The sequence below is a fragment of the Platalea leucorodia genome (assembly GCF_965183815.1).
Source record: "Platalea leucorodia genome assembly, chromosome: 21".
NCBI lineage: Eukaryota > Metazoa > Chordata > Aves > Pelecaniformes > Threskiornithidae > Platalea > Platalea leucorodia.
Window position 1 is genome coordinate 5314552 of NC_138843.1, and position 14741 is coordinate 5329292.

At 47.7% G+C, this 14741-nt stretch overlaps 1 protein-coding gene across 7 annotated transcripts in view; it reads right to left on the reverse strand.

Moving 5' to 3' along the window:
- The window catches only part of DOT1L (DOT1 like histone lysine methyltransferase), a 77196-nt gene extending 63210 nt beyond the window's left edge, over positions 1–13986 (reverse strand). For 4 of the 7 annotated variants that reach the window (XM_082331051.1, XM_082331052.1, XM_082331054.1 and 1 more), the window contains exon 1: positions 13775–13985. In XM_082331051.1, the coding sequence (XP_082187177.1) occupies positions 13775–13855 (81 nt within the window). In that variant the 5' untranslated portion in view covers positions 13856–13985. Of the gene's footprint in view, positions 1–13774 lie in introns of all 7 variants that reach the window. The other 3 variants (XM_082331056.1, XM_082331055.1, XM_082331053.1) reach the window with 2 other exon arrangements.
- Between the last annotated feature and the right edge of the window lie 755 nt (positions 13987–14741).

Sequence of the window (14741 nt, forward strand, 5' to 3'; positions counted from 1 at the left end):
TGGCCTGAAGCTCCTCAAATTCAGACACTTTTTTATTTTTTTTAACACTTTTTTCAGGCTGCAGCGACCCATGACCAACACCAGCATGCCAGCTACGCCTCTAGCGCAGGCACGTTATACAAGCACGTCACGTTATACTTTGGCAAAGTCATCCGTGAGAGCACAGCTTTACGCTACATCTGCATCCGTACTCGCGATGCTTTGTCTGTAAAATATCCTGGTAAAGAGCCTCCTACAAACAGACTGGCTATCAATCATGAAATACACTGTGCAGAAGCCTTTTGGACGAGCCTCAAGAAGCGTATCTGTTCTGTTCGCAGTCACGAGATGATGCCACAGTACTCTCTGTCACGAAGAAGAGTTCCATTCATCCTCCAGCCCTGCTCCAAGCTGTTCTCCCTCCCTCCCTTCTCCCCTGCACACTGATGTGAAGCATACTACGTGCTGCTCCTTGCCCTGGCTGTACTTCTGCAATGATCTTATATTTATGTAGTTTGAGAGGCCCTTGGAATCTTCTGACCCACATAAATGGAAGCTATTTCATGAGACAAGACCTTATCTCTTTAATGTGGTCTATGCGCTAAGTATTTAAAGTAAAAAGTTGCAGCCTATAGTAATTATTGAGAATGCCCAAAGCTATTCATAACAAGTTTATAAAAAAAAACCCTAAACACACATTAAAAGTTAGTTATTGCAGTCAATTCTCTCCAGCTGAATTTTATAACAAAGGGTTCTTATTTTCAACCTAAACGTTCAATTTAAAATTGAAACGTGAGCTCCCAGAGAAAATTCGTTTTTGCCAAGACATTTCATTGGAAAAATAATGGAAAGAAAGCAGACACTTTTTCAAAAGTCACTTATAAGAGAATCCAATTTTCTATGGAAAACAGCAGAGCACAGTTTCAGCCAGCACGACTGAACAGCCTCGCAGTTCCGATTCTTACAACAGATTTCTCCATCCACATGTTACTACAACTCTAATCACAGGAGTTAAGAGTTTGAAGCCAGAAACACACCCACTGCTATTTCTTTTAGTACACCAGTGCCCAGGAGCCCTACCAGCACGCACGACTCCTGCGTACGCACCGCGCCGAGCAGACAGGGTTTTCCCACAGAAACCAACAAGCTGGGTGAGCAGTTTTGCCCTTCAGGGCGTGGAGATGAGGCCATAGAGCAATTTTTAAGAGTTTGATCTTTCCCTTCACCTCTTCTCCAAAAGTTTCCCATCCTGATTTTTCTCAGTTAGCACCATTCCCTGCAGTTTATGCTCAGTGCTCTGATCACAGGGCAGGGGGGAAAAAAGAAGAAAGGAAAAAAAAAAAAGGATAATGAATGTTTTTGCACGCTTCAATGCTCCCGTCAGCCAGCCCTCTTTCTGCTACAAAAGACATTTTGTATCTTGCAGATATGAGAAGTCCTATAGGTGGTTTTAAAGGCAAAAATAAGGCAGTGCCCAAAAGCTCTTTCCAAATATGTATGTTTGTGCAATCATTCTCTATAATCACATGCTCTTTGTTAACCCAAATTACAAAAAAGAACCATCACTATGACCAGAACGTCTAAGTTCTCAGTAGTAATCACAGCTGTTATTCTTAACACCTACGTAACAAAACTAAAGGACCCCGAACGATACCATGCATCAGATGAACAGCACCAGACACGGCTCAGTTACCTATACATAACCTTGATCTCCGAAGCACCAAACTTCTAATAAACGCAGCTGAATCAGACGGTTTTGCAGAGCACGCTAGAAGAGCAAGGTGAAGTGAAAATCACCATTTGTTACATTTTTGCCACAAGCTAGCTGTTACGAAGCCTTGTAATTCACACTGAATACAAAGCACTACGCACTCTTCCACCAGGCGTGGCTGGTTTGGTTACATTATTTTTTCGAGTTAACACCCCTTAGGATATCTTAATGGCATTATTCTGCTATAATTCTGTATTCCAGCACTGTATCCTAGACTCTCGGGTGTATTTGTACGGGACTAGTTATTTCACAGTGCAACAATTCATACTCTAAAGTGAATCTCTAATGCAAAGCAATAGATTTAAACATTATATGTTTCTTCCTCAAACACAAAGAACATGTTCAATTAAATTGGGCAGCCGTCATTGCCTGAAGCAAGGAACAACACCCTAGTGCCCTTCCAAATTCACATTTTTTTATATTTAGGTCCTTCGTATGAAACTATGCTTATCCTTGGGAAAAGCATAAGTTGGGGCTTGGGGGTGAACACTGTATTTCTCTAAACTTCATTTCCCCACGTGCCGAGTGGATCCTTGTGAGAGCTGATGAGTCTGCACAGTGCTACACAGTAAAGGCAGCAAAAAGCCCAAACCTGCAAACCTCAGGGGAGAACGAGTGGTTTGAAAATCTGGATGGGGTCTTGAAAACAAGAAATACAGCTCATGCGCCTTCAATCAGTAGCTCTAAAAGCACCGTACAAAGAGCTTTAAGATCCCTTGTCTGCTCTTCATAGATAGGAACATTTTTGTGCATAGCTTTGACTGCCCAAGACTAAACCGTCCTGCAGCAAAAGCAATTCTTACCTTTGCAGAGCCAGTTTGGCGCTTGACTCTCTAGACCACACTTCCTCCCCAAAAACAGGCCAAGTGACCAAAGCAGCTCTTCACAAATGTGCAAACAAGCTGTGGTCAAGCATCTGCAGAGCAGGAGGAAGAGATCTCCTACAAGCTTTTCACTGTCCACCAGATGAATCCAAGCAACTCAGAGAAAACAAAACCTGAAACAAGCTAGTTACAAATAAATCAAGGGCAACGCTCATGTACCTTTTAAGGATTGTCTTTAGATACCATTCTACTTCCAACACTTCAACCATGTAACGCTGGCTCCCAAGTACTGAACACTGACTCCACTCATGTATTAACAGAAGTCATGTTGATTTGCCAAATTCTGAGCTGCATGTGATCTATTTAACTCGCAAAACAAAAGAGGTCAGTCTCACTAGCCCCTGGTTTTAAAGAACAGCTTGGTTGCCTGTAGTGGCAGCTCTCTCCCCAGGCAGTGGTCCATAAATCCAAAGGAGAGGATGTTACAGCTGGAGACAAGATGGTTAGCAGAGATCAAAAAGATGGATCAGGAAAAGCCAATCAATCTTGCAGAAGGCTAGTGGGACAAGTGCCTCTTTAATGTCCCCTAGGTCTCCTCCATCTGTGGAGGATGATAAGCATTCCTCTAGACACCAAGAAAGGCAACACGAGCTACCGCAGCTGCAGCTTCCCCACAGGAACCAGGAAAGCATCCAGCATTCTGCGTGGCACACGGATGCCCTCCCAAAACCACGGCCTTCAGCCTGGCAGAAGTTTGCATTCCTCCTCCCCCAGGGTTTAACTTAATTTACACCCTGTCTAGAAAGACTCACCAGTACAGCTTCTACGTCCAAAGCATGTCCATATTCAATACACCTGCAAACAGTGGTCGACAAGAGCCTATGAAAAGCTGAAACCAAAGTAATTCCAGCTGCTACAGCAGCAAAGAGCTGCCTGCGGGCCAGCTGAACAAAAGGGAAGATCTCAAGCTCCGCAGTCCTGCCAGCTAGTGCCTTCAGTCGCTTCGCGTTTTAAGATCTTTGCCTTGTGCTCCAATGCTAGTTACGCTTCGAGTAAGGAAAAGGGAAAGTCTGCCCCTTGCAATATTTCATATCATATAGCTCGACTTCGTTTAATATTACCAGATTTTATCCCAAATCAAGATTGTGTCATTTAGCTTCCACAGTAACAACCAAAGCACAAGTTTTCTTACCAAGGGAGACAAGGACCAAAAGTCTTCTTTGAAGCATCCAGCTACTGTTGTTCCCTTAATCAAGAAAGTAGAAGGGCATTCACAAGTATACATATATATTAGTATGTACAAAAAGAGATCTTCTGTAGAGAACAGCTTGTGTCCCTTCTTTTCCTCCCAGCCTCAGAGAAGTGGCGAGGGAAGCAAGAGCTACCAAGACTGCATTTTGAAACCTATTTCCCACACAGCAGGAGAGCAGACAAGTTTGATGTAGTTTCAGTAGTTACTAAGTTTACAGTTGCAGAAAACTAAGTGGAAAACATGGAGGGCATTGCGGCCTCCTTCACGGCTACTTAAGGACTTCTAAAGACAAAAGAGTTTGATCCAAGATCCTGAATATACTTAATCTACCAAGTTTACAAAAGAAACAGGCATTAGAAAAGAAGATCCAAATGCTCCAGGTAATCCTCATATAGCATGAGTACAGGTGATCCAGAACTTGTAGACAAGACAGTTGTGGATCTGGTTGCAGCAGGGACTCGCACTTTCATTGCAGCTACCCAAAGCACGATAAAACCATTTTGCCTTTCCACACAGCAATTCCAACTGTTGCTACAGACACTGCACAAATGCAAGAAGGAATGGTTCCCATGATAGCGTGTAGGAAGGGCTGCATAAATATATTAACATGCAATCACTCTGCAGGAGTGTCTAAAGCAACATCCACATGGGACAGTCGCAGCAGGACGGCCTACTGGCTTTAGTCTGCGTAAACCAAACATAGCCCAGACATAAGGAAGAAGTAGTTCTGTAATGCAAAAAGACAGACTAGTTAAAAAAATATCCAAAATGTTTATACTGGAATATATAGGGGAATGCAACTATTTTGGTAAAACGGTACCTTGCACTGGTATATCCTATTGCCCTTTCAGTTAAGTTTTGGACAATTATAAACTGTTCCCACAGTACAACAGCTGGAGGGAGCACGCAGATGCTGCAGCTATTCCAGCAGCTGAAGAAGCACTATGTGTTTGCTTATTCTGGGACAGAGCGGGCTGCTGGGCTCTCACTCCAGTCAACGAGGCGGCCCTACCATCATTTCACAGACAGTTTAAACCAACACAGCCACCTGCCTTGCCACTGCTTCCCCAAAAGCCACCTCTCGCTTTGGGCCAGCACTGCCTGTGCACGCACACAGCAAAGTCAGGGAAGGCCTAAGCTAAAACTAAACCTTTTTGGTGTTTTGGCTTCGTTACCTTTCAACCAGACCAGTTCATCACACCAGTGTACAAACACACTGCTGTAAGGGTGAGGGCAGCTTAGACGCAACAGCAAGTGGACAGAGGTAGCAAGAGTTGTTTCCACTTGCAGATGTACCAGTTTCAAACTTTCACCCAACCATGAACCACAGCCTGTGTTAGTAAAGAAATAACCCTCCCATGCAGCAGTAACGGGAGAGGTGGGGGGAGCAGAAAACAGCCATATATATCCACACTGCCAGAAGCTTAAACCTTTATGTAAGACCTAAGCAAAGGGTTACTGCTGGTAGAAATTAACACCCACTCCCAAAACTGCTGTTGCCCAAAGTGGCTACCATCTCTTTCTCAAGCCCACAATCCTCCCACAAGCTCCCAGCACAGCCTGGCTCTTTGGTCAGCATTTGCTGTCTGAACAGCTGATCCCCACCTCCTGCACGGAAAACCGGCGGGCTAAAGGGAAGCATCCTGCAGGCCACTGGTAGGACATCATCATCTCAAACAAGCACTTCACATTCTGTAAAGATACTCAGTCTTGGACAGCTCGGAAATTCTGCTCCTGCTTAACATGCATAAATATTCCGGTATAACAGAAGCCAGCAATAAAACCTGGTGTTCTCTCTGAAGCCCGCTGAGCTCCTAAAGAAAGATGGTTTGTGAGGTATAAAAGAAAAATATGAATGGTTATGGTTTTCCCCCCGTAAGCTTCCACTTGTGCTGCAGAGCAGTGAGACTTTGAACAGCATACATGAGCTTCCAAGTGCCAACAATTTTATAAAAGCTTCCATTTTAAAGACTCGTAAGTGACCCTACAATATTACAATGTATTCTTCATACATTGCAAATTGCTATTTCTTCTAATAAGCAGGGACACAGCCAAAGCGAGATCAATGCAGACTGCAACCCCCAGCTTCAGGGGGTCAGAGGCCGCGCCGCGCCAGCACCTGATCTCTCACTACCAAAGGGCTTTGTTGCCAACAGATACGCAAACAAGAGGGAATCACCTGCAACCCAATGGGAATCCAGCTGAGGAATGAAAAAGCAGTCTTAAAAGCTCAAACTTTTTAGAATTTCAGAAGTATGTGCTGTCAAACACCAATAATATTGCTGAGCTCTAAGAAGTAAATGACAAATTAACGCCAAAACCTCAGGAAATTGCCCTTCACACTACACAGAAAATACCAGGAAGTTTCTCAATCACAGAAACAGTATTAAAAAGCCATTGATTTTTACTAAGAAACTTATTGAGGACTTTCTGTAGTGTTTTGTTTTTTTAAAGTTTCCAGTGCTTCATCTAGCTGTCTTCAGTAGTTCCTTAGACTCTTCATCTAATGCTAAAAAGTTCTTTCAGCGTAGATTTTTAGGAAACTCTCATTCACTCATGAAATGAAACAAAACAAAATACTCAGAACAGGAACTTTTTCGTTATTCATAGATCTGTTCATATCTATGAAGCCATCATTTCCTGCTGTAAAATATACTCACCCTCTTCCTATGCTCTAAAAATAGTACCTACTCAATTTGATATCTATAGCAGCGTGTGGCAAATATCATCGTATATTCAGTTTTATTTCTTGTTCCTCTTCAGAGTTAGTTTTGTCTTATCTTTAATAATTACTATGAAAGTAACTATATTGCGGTCACAATTCCTAATATGAACTTCTCTTGCTTCTGCGGATCCTTCTGTTAGGAAGGAGAAAATAAATTGAGCAAAAACATTTTAAATATGTTGAGACGCTTTATGATTATCAATCTGTGATAAAGACACTGTAAAGGGGGGAAAAAAAAAGCACCCCCACCTCTGGTCCTTGTCTTGATCATTAGGGTAAAAAGCTTTCATCAGACAGTCAAAGGTTAACTCAAAGCAGGAAGAAAAAACAGCAAGGCAGTATGAAAGGAGAAAAAGAAAGAAGGAAGAGTACAAAAGTAGACATATGGATGTCTGGGGAGAAGGGTGATTAAATTTCCCATAAATCTTGCATACCAAGAGGTAAGATATTTTGCCTAAATTCCCAGGAGAAACACAATTCAGTCACATATCTGAGACTTGAAAGGATAATCATCTCCATATATATTAAGGCTGCCATGAAGGACAAGAGTTGGAGTTGCATGTGGTGGCATGGATTTCCCTTGGCACACTAAAAGCTTTCAATACTGTGTCCAGCTGTAACTGATGGGTGAATTTTAGGTAGATAAATTTGAATTGCCAGAGCTGGAACTGTGGCCAGGACAGGAACATCAATCCTCTCTCATTTGCTGATGGGGGGGGAGGGAGGCAATCTTGAACAGCTACGCTGTCTTTCAACAGTTACCTTTCAGATAGTTCAGTTATATGAAAAATAAAGAGTATTGTGGTCTTAAGACGCAATACAAGAGAACGACTTTTACTTTTCATATGGAAATACTAGGAAAAAAGTGTATGTTAACTGAACTCATGATTTATATCGTATCCAACAGGTCAGAGGTTTGAACAAAAGCCAGTCTGAAAACTGAACAAGTACCGATTGTCACTCATGGCAAGTTATACTTCAAAGGGTAAAGCCCGGAAGAAAATTGCTATTCTGTAATAACCACGTGCTGCGCAATTAAACGCTGTACGGTTACGGTCCTCCGTGCCTGGTGAGGCCACCGCACCTCCCAACAGCACATTGCTGGGTTCCCTTCGGCATTTGTGAGAGCAGAAAAGTGCAGAAAAATGATGCAATGGTGCCAACTGTTATTTGCTTCTGTTTATTCGCCGGGCAGCAGAGAAACCCAAGTACTTTTGAAATGACCCAGTCAATTATTTCCCAGTTTTACACTATTCACTCTCCCCACTCCACATTTTTTTTAAGAACCGGGGAAGACAGAGGGGTGTTGAGAAATCGGACGTCTGCTAAAGTTTTCAAACCTTTTCTTCACTAGAGAAGTTTCTATAAGTAATTAGTCATCCCCACAAACATTTCCCAACAAGCTGCATCAACAGCATCTATTAAAGCAGAGAAAATCCCCTAACCTCTGCCACCACTGCCGAATTTCTGGGTGATTACTCAGGGTGTGAGGAGGTTTTGCCTGGCAAAGCCAGCTCAACAGTTTCCTCCGCTTGCCACCCCCTCCTTTGTACCGGCACCGCTGCCCCGGGAAGGCAGCATGAGTCAGATTACAGATCAGGGCGGAGGGGGGGGCCGGCTGTGAAAACACTGGAACATTTTTTTCCAGCCCAGATATTTTCAGCGATCCAGTTCACAGAGCCACCCCACACACAGCAGCGCAACAGAGGCTCTGCCACCACGCTTCGGCACTGCAGACAGCGGCTGAAGGGACAGCCTCGCCGTGCCCCCCTCGGCACCCCACCTTCTCCCTCCGGCACAAACCGAGCCAAGGGAAAAACCAAACGCACGTGCAAAACGTGCAACTGCTTTCCAGCAGCTCATCCCGTCGGAGTGTAAGGGAGTACGTGGTAAGGAAGGGCTGGATCTGTGCAGGGGAAACAGCGAGAGCAAGTGGCTGGGGGCAAGGAGGCACGGGACCACCCCTCAGCAGCGGCCCGCAGCTCCGGCAGGTTGGGTGCAACACCAAAGGGACCAATTTAGGTCCAATTTAGGACCTTCCTAAATTGATCTTACCGTACTATGCTATAGCACTCAACTTCAGCAACTGCTCCCACGCCTACTTCGCTGTCTCAGAAGTCAAAGCTAGTCATCAGAAAAACTATTCCCAGTAAAGCTGAGTGACACACACAAAAAAGCACTAAATTCTTAAACAAGGTTTGTTATTCATCTCTACTGTTGATCTTTAATTTCAAAGGTGACACTCCCTGCTGGGCTGTGATTTTCATTATCACCGCCTGCCCTTGAGCTTTTTGTGCACAACACATTCCTTTGGTGACAGAATGGTATCAGCTGTATCACCCACTGGTGGGGAGAGGGGGGAAAAAAGAAAAAACCCACACCACACCCACGCTCTGCACCCTTCCACCTGTACAAAGTCCGGTATTATCAAGCTTGTGTCCCATCGCTCCTCAGCAGCAGACACACGTACACCTCTCAGACTGCAGGGTGATGCTCTGACAACGCTCAATTAGCAAACGAGAATTTTTTGCCATTACAGCTGAGTGGAAAGTCAGCAGCAAAGAGGAAGAACACAGACAAATCAATGAATTATTCAAGCCAGACTTATCGTCACAGTTGCTAATTTGGAGGCTTAAGCTTCAGCAGCTCACGGCAGAGGTACCTCACCCTGGTAAGATGTGCACAATGGCACAACCAGGACTGTCCCCTCCTGGGACAGAGTCAAGGGCCTGAGATTTCCAGGCTGGAAGATGGCAACAAAATTGGTAAAAGATACCCAGAGCATAACCCTACTGGGATCCAGGGCGGCTTGCCCATCGGCGGCCTGGGCTGCAGGAGAAGTTCCCAGGCGCTATCACACCACAATTGCCTAGTCCTTACAAGTCAAACAGGGAGGGGAGGGAACGACACACAAAAACCTGACACACACGGGGGGTTGCAGTTATCTTTCGGGGGAACGCTATTCAGGAGGCAAACAACGGGAAGGCCTACCAGATGAAAAGAGCAAGGCAAGACAGGCAGATGTCTAATTCTGAAACTTGAAAGGACTTGCACACTATTTAACATGACAGGCAGCGAGTCATTTGCAGCCATCCGGGCGAAGGATGCAGTGCCACGACAGCATAAGCCACTCAAAGTCAACACCAGTCCCATCCTCCTCTCATCACCTGGCTGGGCCTCGCCGGCCCTCCTTTGTCAGCACTGACACTTACTTTGATCACTCTGCAAACCCGTTCGGTGCAAGCCTAAAGGAGAGGAGGTAAATGAACCACAGTGTCCTCTTACTGATGCACATGCTACCAGAAAACAGGCTTTTCCACATTCACAAACTCATACATTGCAACAGGGTGCAGTTTAGCAAACATCGATTTTGGTGACAATAATCAGCTTCAGCAGCTCAGAAGCCTCCTGTTGCTCCGTTCTGTATGTAAGCAATCCCTCACTGGTGCCAGAGATGTAGCAGCAGAACCGTGCCAGAACAGATTGTGGAAGTGATCCAGATTTAAAAAAAAAAAAAAAAAACAACCACCACCCCCCACACCTTTTTCCCCCACACACCTTTTTCTCCCCACGTACAGTAGGCTGGGACTCCTTAAGCAGGAACTGTTGTCAAGAGGAGTTCAAAGTACAACCTCAGACACCTCACAAATCAGGCAGAACTTATCATGGTATGAAAAATCTCCATGTTTAAACCTAATTCAGATTTAACTATAGTAAAAGTCAGAGACAAGAGAATGAACCAATTTAAGGACAATTCTCTGGAATAAACCTAAACATCTGCAAGTCTTAGAACTACAAGGGGCCTTCACCCCTTGTATCCATCAGATCTAAGCAATAAGTACCAAGTCGTGCATATCAATACTTGAAGTATGACTACAAATGCCATCCCCTCGGCATTAGCCTATTTAAGACGACCTAGATCCATTAACTCCGCTCGCTCGCCCATTTGAGCACCTTCCTTTATGTAGGCCTGTATCTCACCCGATACCAAAATTAAAATTTTTAACACAGTATCACTGGTCTCTGACAACCTAACACAAGCAGAAAACGGGGCAGGTATGTGGGAGTCAAGGAGTTAAACGGCATACAAAAGAATAAACTCACTTCAGCTCTGATTAAGCAGGGCACTCATAAAAACAGAGGTCAACATCAGAAAATATTTTGTGAGTCATGAGGAGAGATTACTCACCATGCACTATTCAACTTACTCATCACAGTGTGCTACGGACAGAACTGCTCACCATGTATTCATTAGGAAACCGTGGCCTTTCCTTTGAGAAAAGCAGAAGGCGGGGGAAAGAGTCATACTTTCAGTTTTGTATGTAAGCCAGTGGGAGGCTGTATCTGCAACACCAATGCTCTCTCCTCCCACGGCCCTAATTAGACTCGTAGGGAAATACATGTTTCACATCACCCTCCCAGGCTCTTTTAGCATCCCAACAAGCACCAGTTTGTCAGCTGAGCCATTATGCAAACTCAGCAGTCTGAAGAGACCCCACTTTTCCTATTATACGTGAAATAAGCAGCAGTCCTGCAATAAATAGAGACGTTATTAATCCAGGCATCCATTAATATGAGAGATTAGACCCTTAGCCTTTCACGCAGCAATACCGACACCGCTAATTTAAGATGTAGTAAGAGCATAAAAATAGCCAAGTTACTCAATGCAGGCTTACATCACGCAGCGGTGCGCATCAAGCAGCAGGTCTACAGTACCACTCAGCCTCCGATGTTGGGAAAGATGATTCCCTGCCATTCCTGGCGCTCTCACCAAAAATAATTAGCAAGGACTGTGAGCTTCCCCTCCCCTTTCTCTCCAGCTCTCTTTGGAAAATATATCTCACGGCATACAACAGGAAGCAGCAAGAATGCTGCTAAATAAAACTACGTGAAGTGTACTTATTTTTTTTTTCCCCTCCAGGTATCCCACCTTGCTTCCTAGGAACCAAGCAGCAGAAAGAGTGGTGAAACTAAGAAATGTTCTGCTTACGTCAAAGAGAGCTGAGCTCTAAAACCACAACGGTACATATACCCTGCTGCCAACTCAAGGCTGAGCCAACGAGGGAAAGAAAGTCAGAGTACAATGTCAGCAGGCCAAACACTGCCATGTACAGAGAGGAGGATTTATTTCTAAAACTCCAGAGTTCATCTGCTGCTGCAAAGGCCAGAGCTGCAAGCGGCGTGCGCGTGTGGATGCATGCGTGCCCACGCACGCAAGCGCACGCTTCTGTAATATGCGGCGCGATCTTTTCACCAAAACTGCAGGACGGAATATTGATTGGCTCCAGATGAACGACGCACTTCTGTATTACTGTGGAAAAATTTGCAACGCAAAGAGGCCGGTTGAATGGCAGGCTGTTTGGGTTTTGCGGTGTCTCTTAACGCACGCAGATAGCACGTGGGGATAAGCTCCCCTGGCCGTTGCATTTGTGATTAACTGGAAAAGAAAATCTACGTACTCTGCCATCTTCAGAACCGGCTGCTCAAGTTTTCCTAAATTAACCAAATCCTTATTTCCAATGCTGCAAACAGCATTAAAATGCACATTTTAAGGAGGGGGGTAGGAGGGGAAGGTTGGAGGTTGTGGTTTGTTGTTTTTTTTTCTTTTAAGCCTGTAGGAAGTTTTGTGAATATACATAAAACCATTCCTTTCTTCCAGATTAATCCCTAACCTATGTAATCTTTAACCTATACTTCACACAACCCGCTTGGAGACACAAGTTAATATTTGGCGACATGAAGAAAACCGAACTGGTCATCGTTATACTTTCAGTTTCTATCAATTTAAGCAGAGCGCGCGCCCGCGAACACACAGACACGAATGACAGAGCTGCCCAAACAGGAAAGGCTGCATTAACCAGTGTGTGCTGGAGGCTCCAGCTCCGGGAGCAGCCGATGAAAATAGCACGCCAGCATACATGGAGGATGTTTGGGAAACCAGAGATACAGCAACAGCACCAAAAGGCAGGCAGCAGACACGAATACACAGCCATCTCCCCTGCCACAAGCGATATATTTCTAATCGTTCGCACACAAGCACGTTACGATTGCCAAGCGAGCGACAATATTGGCAATATCAGCTGCCCCAGCCTGTGCGTCCCAGCATGTTCTCCCCGTGAAGCAGCACACGTACAAGAGCAAAGCCTGAAACGCAAGGGATAATCAACAGTACTCAGGCCAAGTAAAATATATATAGAGAGAGAGATTTTCCCCTTTACAAACCGTTCTCAAGGGTGCTACAAACAGGGTGAAAAATCGTTCAAGGACCGGTACAAACCCTACATACACACAGAAAAAAAACAAAACCTCTCAAGCCTTTCGCCTCTCGTGAGATTTTCACTAATTCGGACATGGACATTGTTACCAAGGTCACACATCTCGCTCAGGGCTCAGGAGAGGCAGGAAAAAGTCAGGCAAGTTCGGAAAAAACCCGCCGCTCACATAACTAAACAGGGGCAAGTGACATTTTATTTGAAAGCATGCGGATTACGGCTGCCATCAACTGACAAACCTGACTTGAATTCTGTTCAGACTAAATAAAAGAGAAGCTACAAGGGCACTCGTTGGAGGGGAGCGTGAGCAACAGCACCGACCCCGCTAGCAGCTACCGAAGGCAGAGCCCTTCTCCCCTACCCGCAATTAACGCTGCTCCTCTGCTGATTTCCACCCCTGCCACTGGTTTTGGGGGGGTCCCCCCCCCCCCAACCCCAAGCCATCGCTAATTTAGGCGATATTTTTCAGCCAGAAAGCCATTTCACCCCGCTGGAAGCAGCTCTGGTTATTAACCGGTTACACCAGCCGAGCTGAGGAAAACACGAAAACTTTTCATTAACCAGTCCTCCTCCTCCCCGCCCTTAAGTTTAGTCAACCAATTATAAAAAGAAATTGGGGATTTGACTTCCAGGAGAGCGGCAGCACCCCGGGCTGGGGCGCCGGGCGGGCTCCATCCAGCCCGGCAGCCCCGCACCCTCCAGCCCGCGGCTCCGGGGGTTGCTCCCGCATGGGAAGCGCTACCGGATAAATAAGGCGAATTACTCCGGCTCCCAGGAAGGGCGCTCGTTAACAGATTGATTAACAAGTGACAGAAAGCGCTCGGGGGGGAGCCGGGGAAGCGAGGGGAAGGGGCCGGGGGAGGCGGCGGGGGCCCGCCGGGGTGGCCGGGCCCGGGGAGCGGGCGGCGCTGACAGGGCGCGGGGCAGGTGCCGGGCCGGGGCCATACTCACGTAGACGGGCAGCGGCCAGGGGTAGACGGCGGGCTCGGCTCCCACGGGCGACTTCAGCCGGAGCTCCAGCCTCTCGCCCATGTCGGCAGCCGGAGGAGGAGGCGGCGGCGGCCCCGCACCATGCTAGAGGGGCCGGCCGGGGTGGGGTGTGGCGGCCGGGCCCGGCCGGGGGCGTGTGCGAGGTGCGGCGGCGGCGGCGGCGGGGGGCGGGGGGGGGAGCGGCGGGAGAGGCGGGGAGGGGAGGCCGGTGCCGGCGGGGGCGCCCGCTCCCCCTCGCCTCCCTCTATTGTCGTTAGCGGTTCGCGGGGCTCTCCGGCGCCGCCGCCATCTTGGGCCGGCGTGAGGCGAAGCACAATGAGGCGCCGGGGCCGGGCCGGGCCGGGCCCGACCGACGCGCCAGACGCGGGGGGGGGCGCGGCTTCGCGCTCCCTCCCCCTGTCCTCAGCTGCCCTCCCCGCGCGCGCCGCCGCCGCCCCCGCGTGGGAGCGTGGGAGCGCGTGGCAGGCGCCCACGGGCGGCGCGGGGGGTCACGGGCGCGGGAACGGGGGGGCGGCACGAGGCGGCGGGGACACGCGCGTGCGAGGGCGCCGGGCTGGCGCGCGGGGGGGGGGGGGGGGGGGGGGGCGGAGGGGGCGCGTGCGAGGCCGGAGCGCCGCGTGTGACGGCGCGAGGGTGGCACAGGGCACGCGGGCAACGGGACGCGGCGCGCGGGCGGCCGTGCAAGGCTGGAGCGCCCCGCGCGATGGTGCAAGGCTGGCACAGTGCACGCGGGCAGTGGGACAAGGGTGCAGCGCCACGCACGTGTGACAGCACAGGGCTGGCACACGGCGCTCGGGTGCCCATGCAAGGCTGGAGTGCCCCGTGCGATGGTGCAAGGCTGGCACAGTGCACACAAGTAACAGCGCAAGGGTGCAGGGCCACACACGTGTGACAGTGCAAGGCTGGCATGCAGCAATCGTGTGGCTGT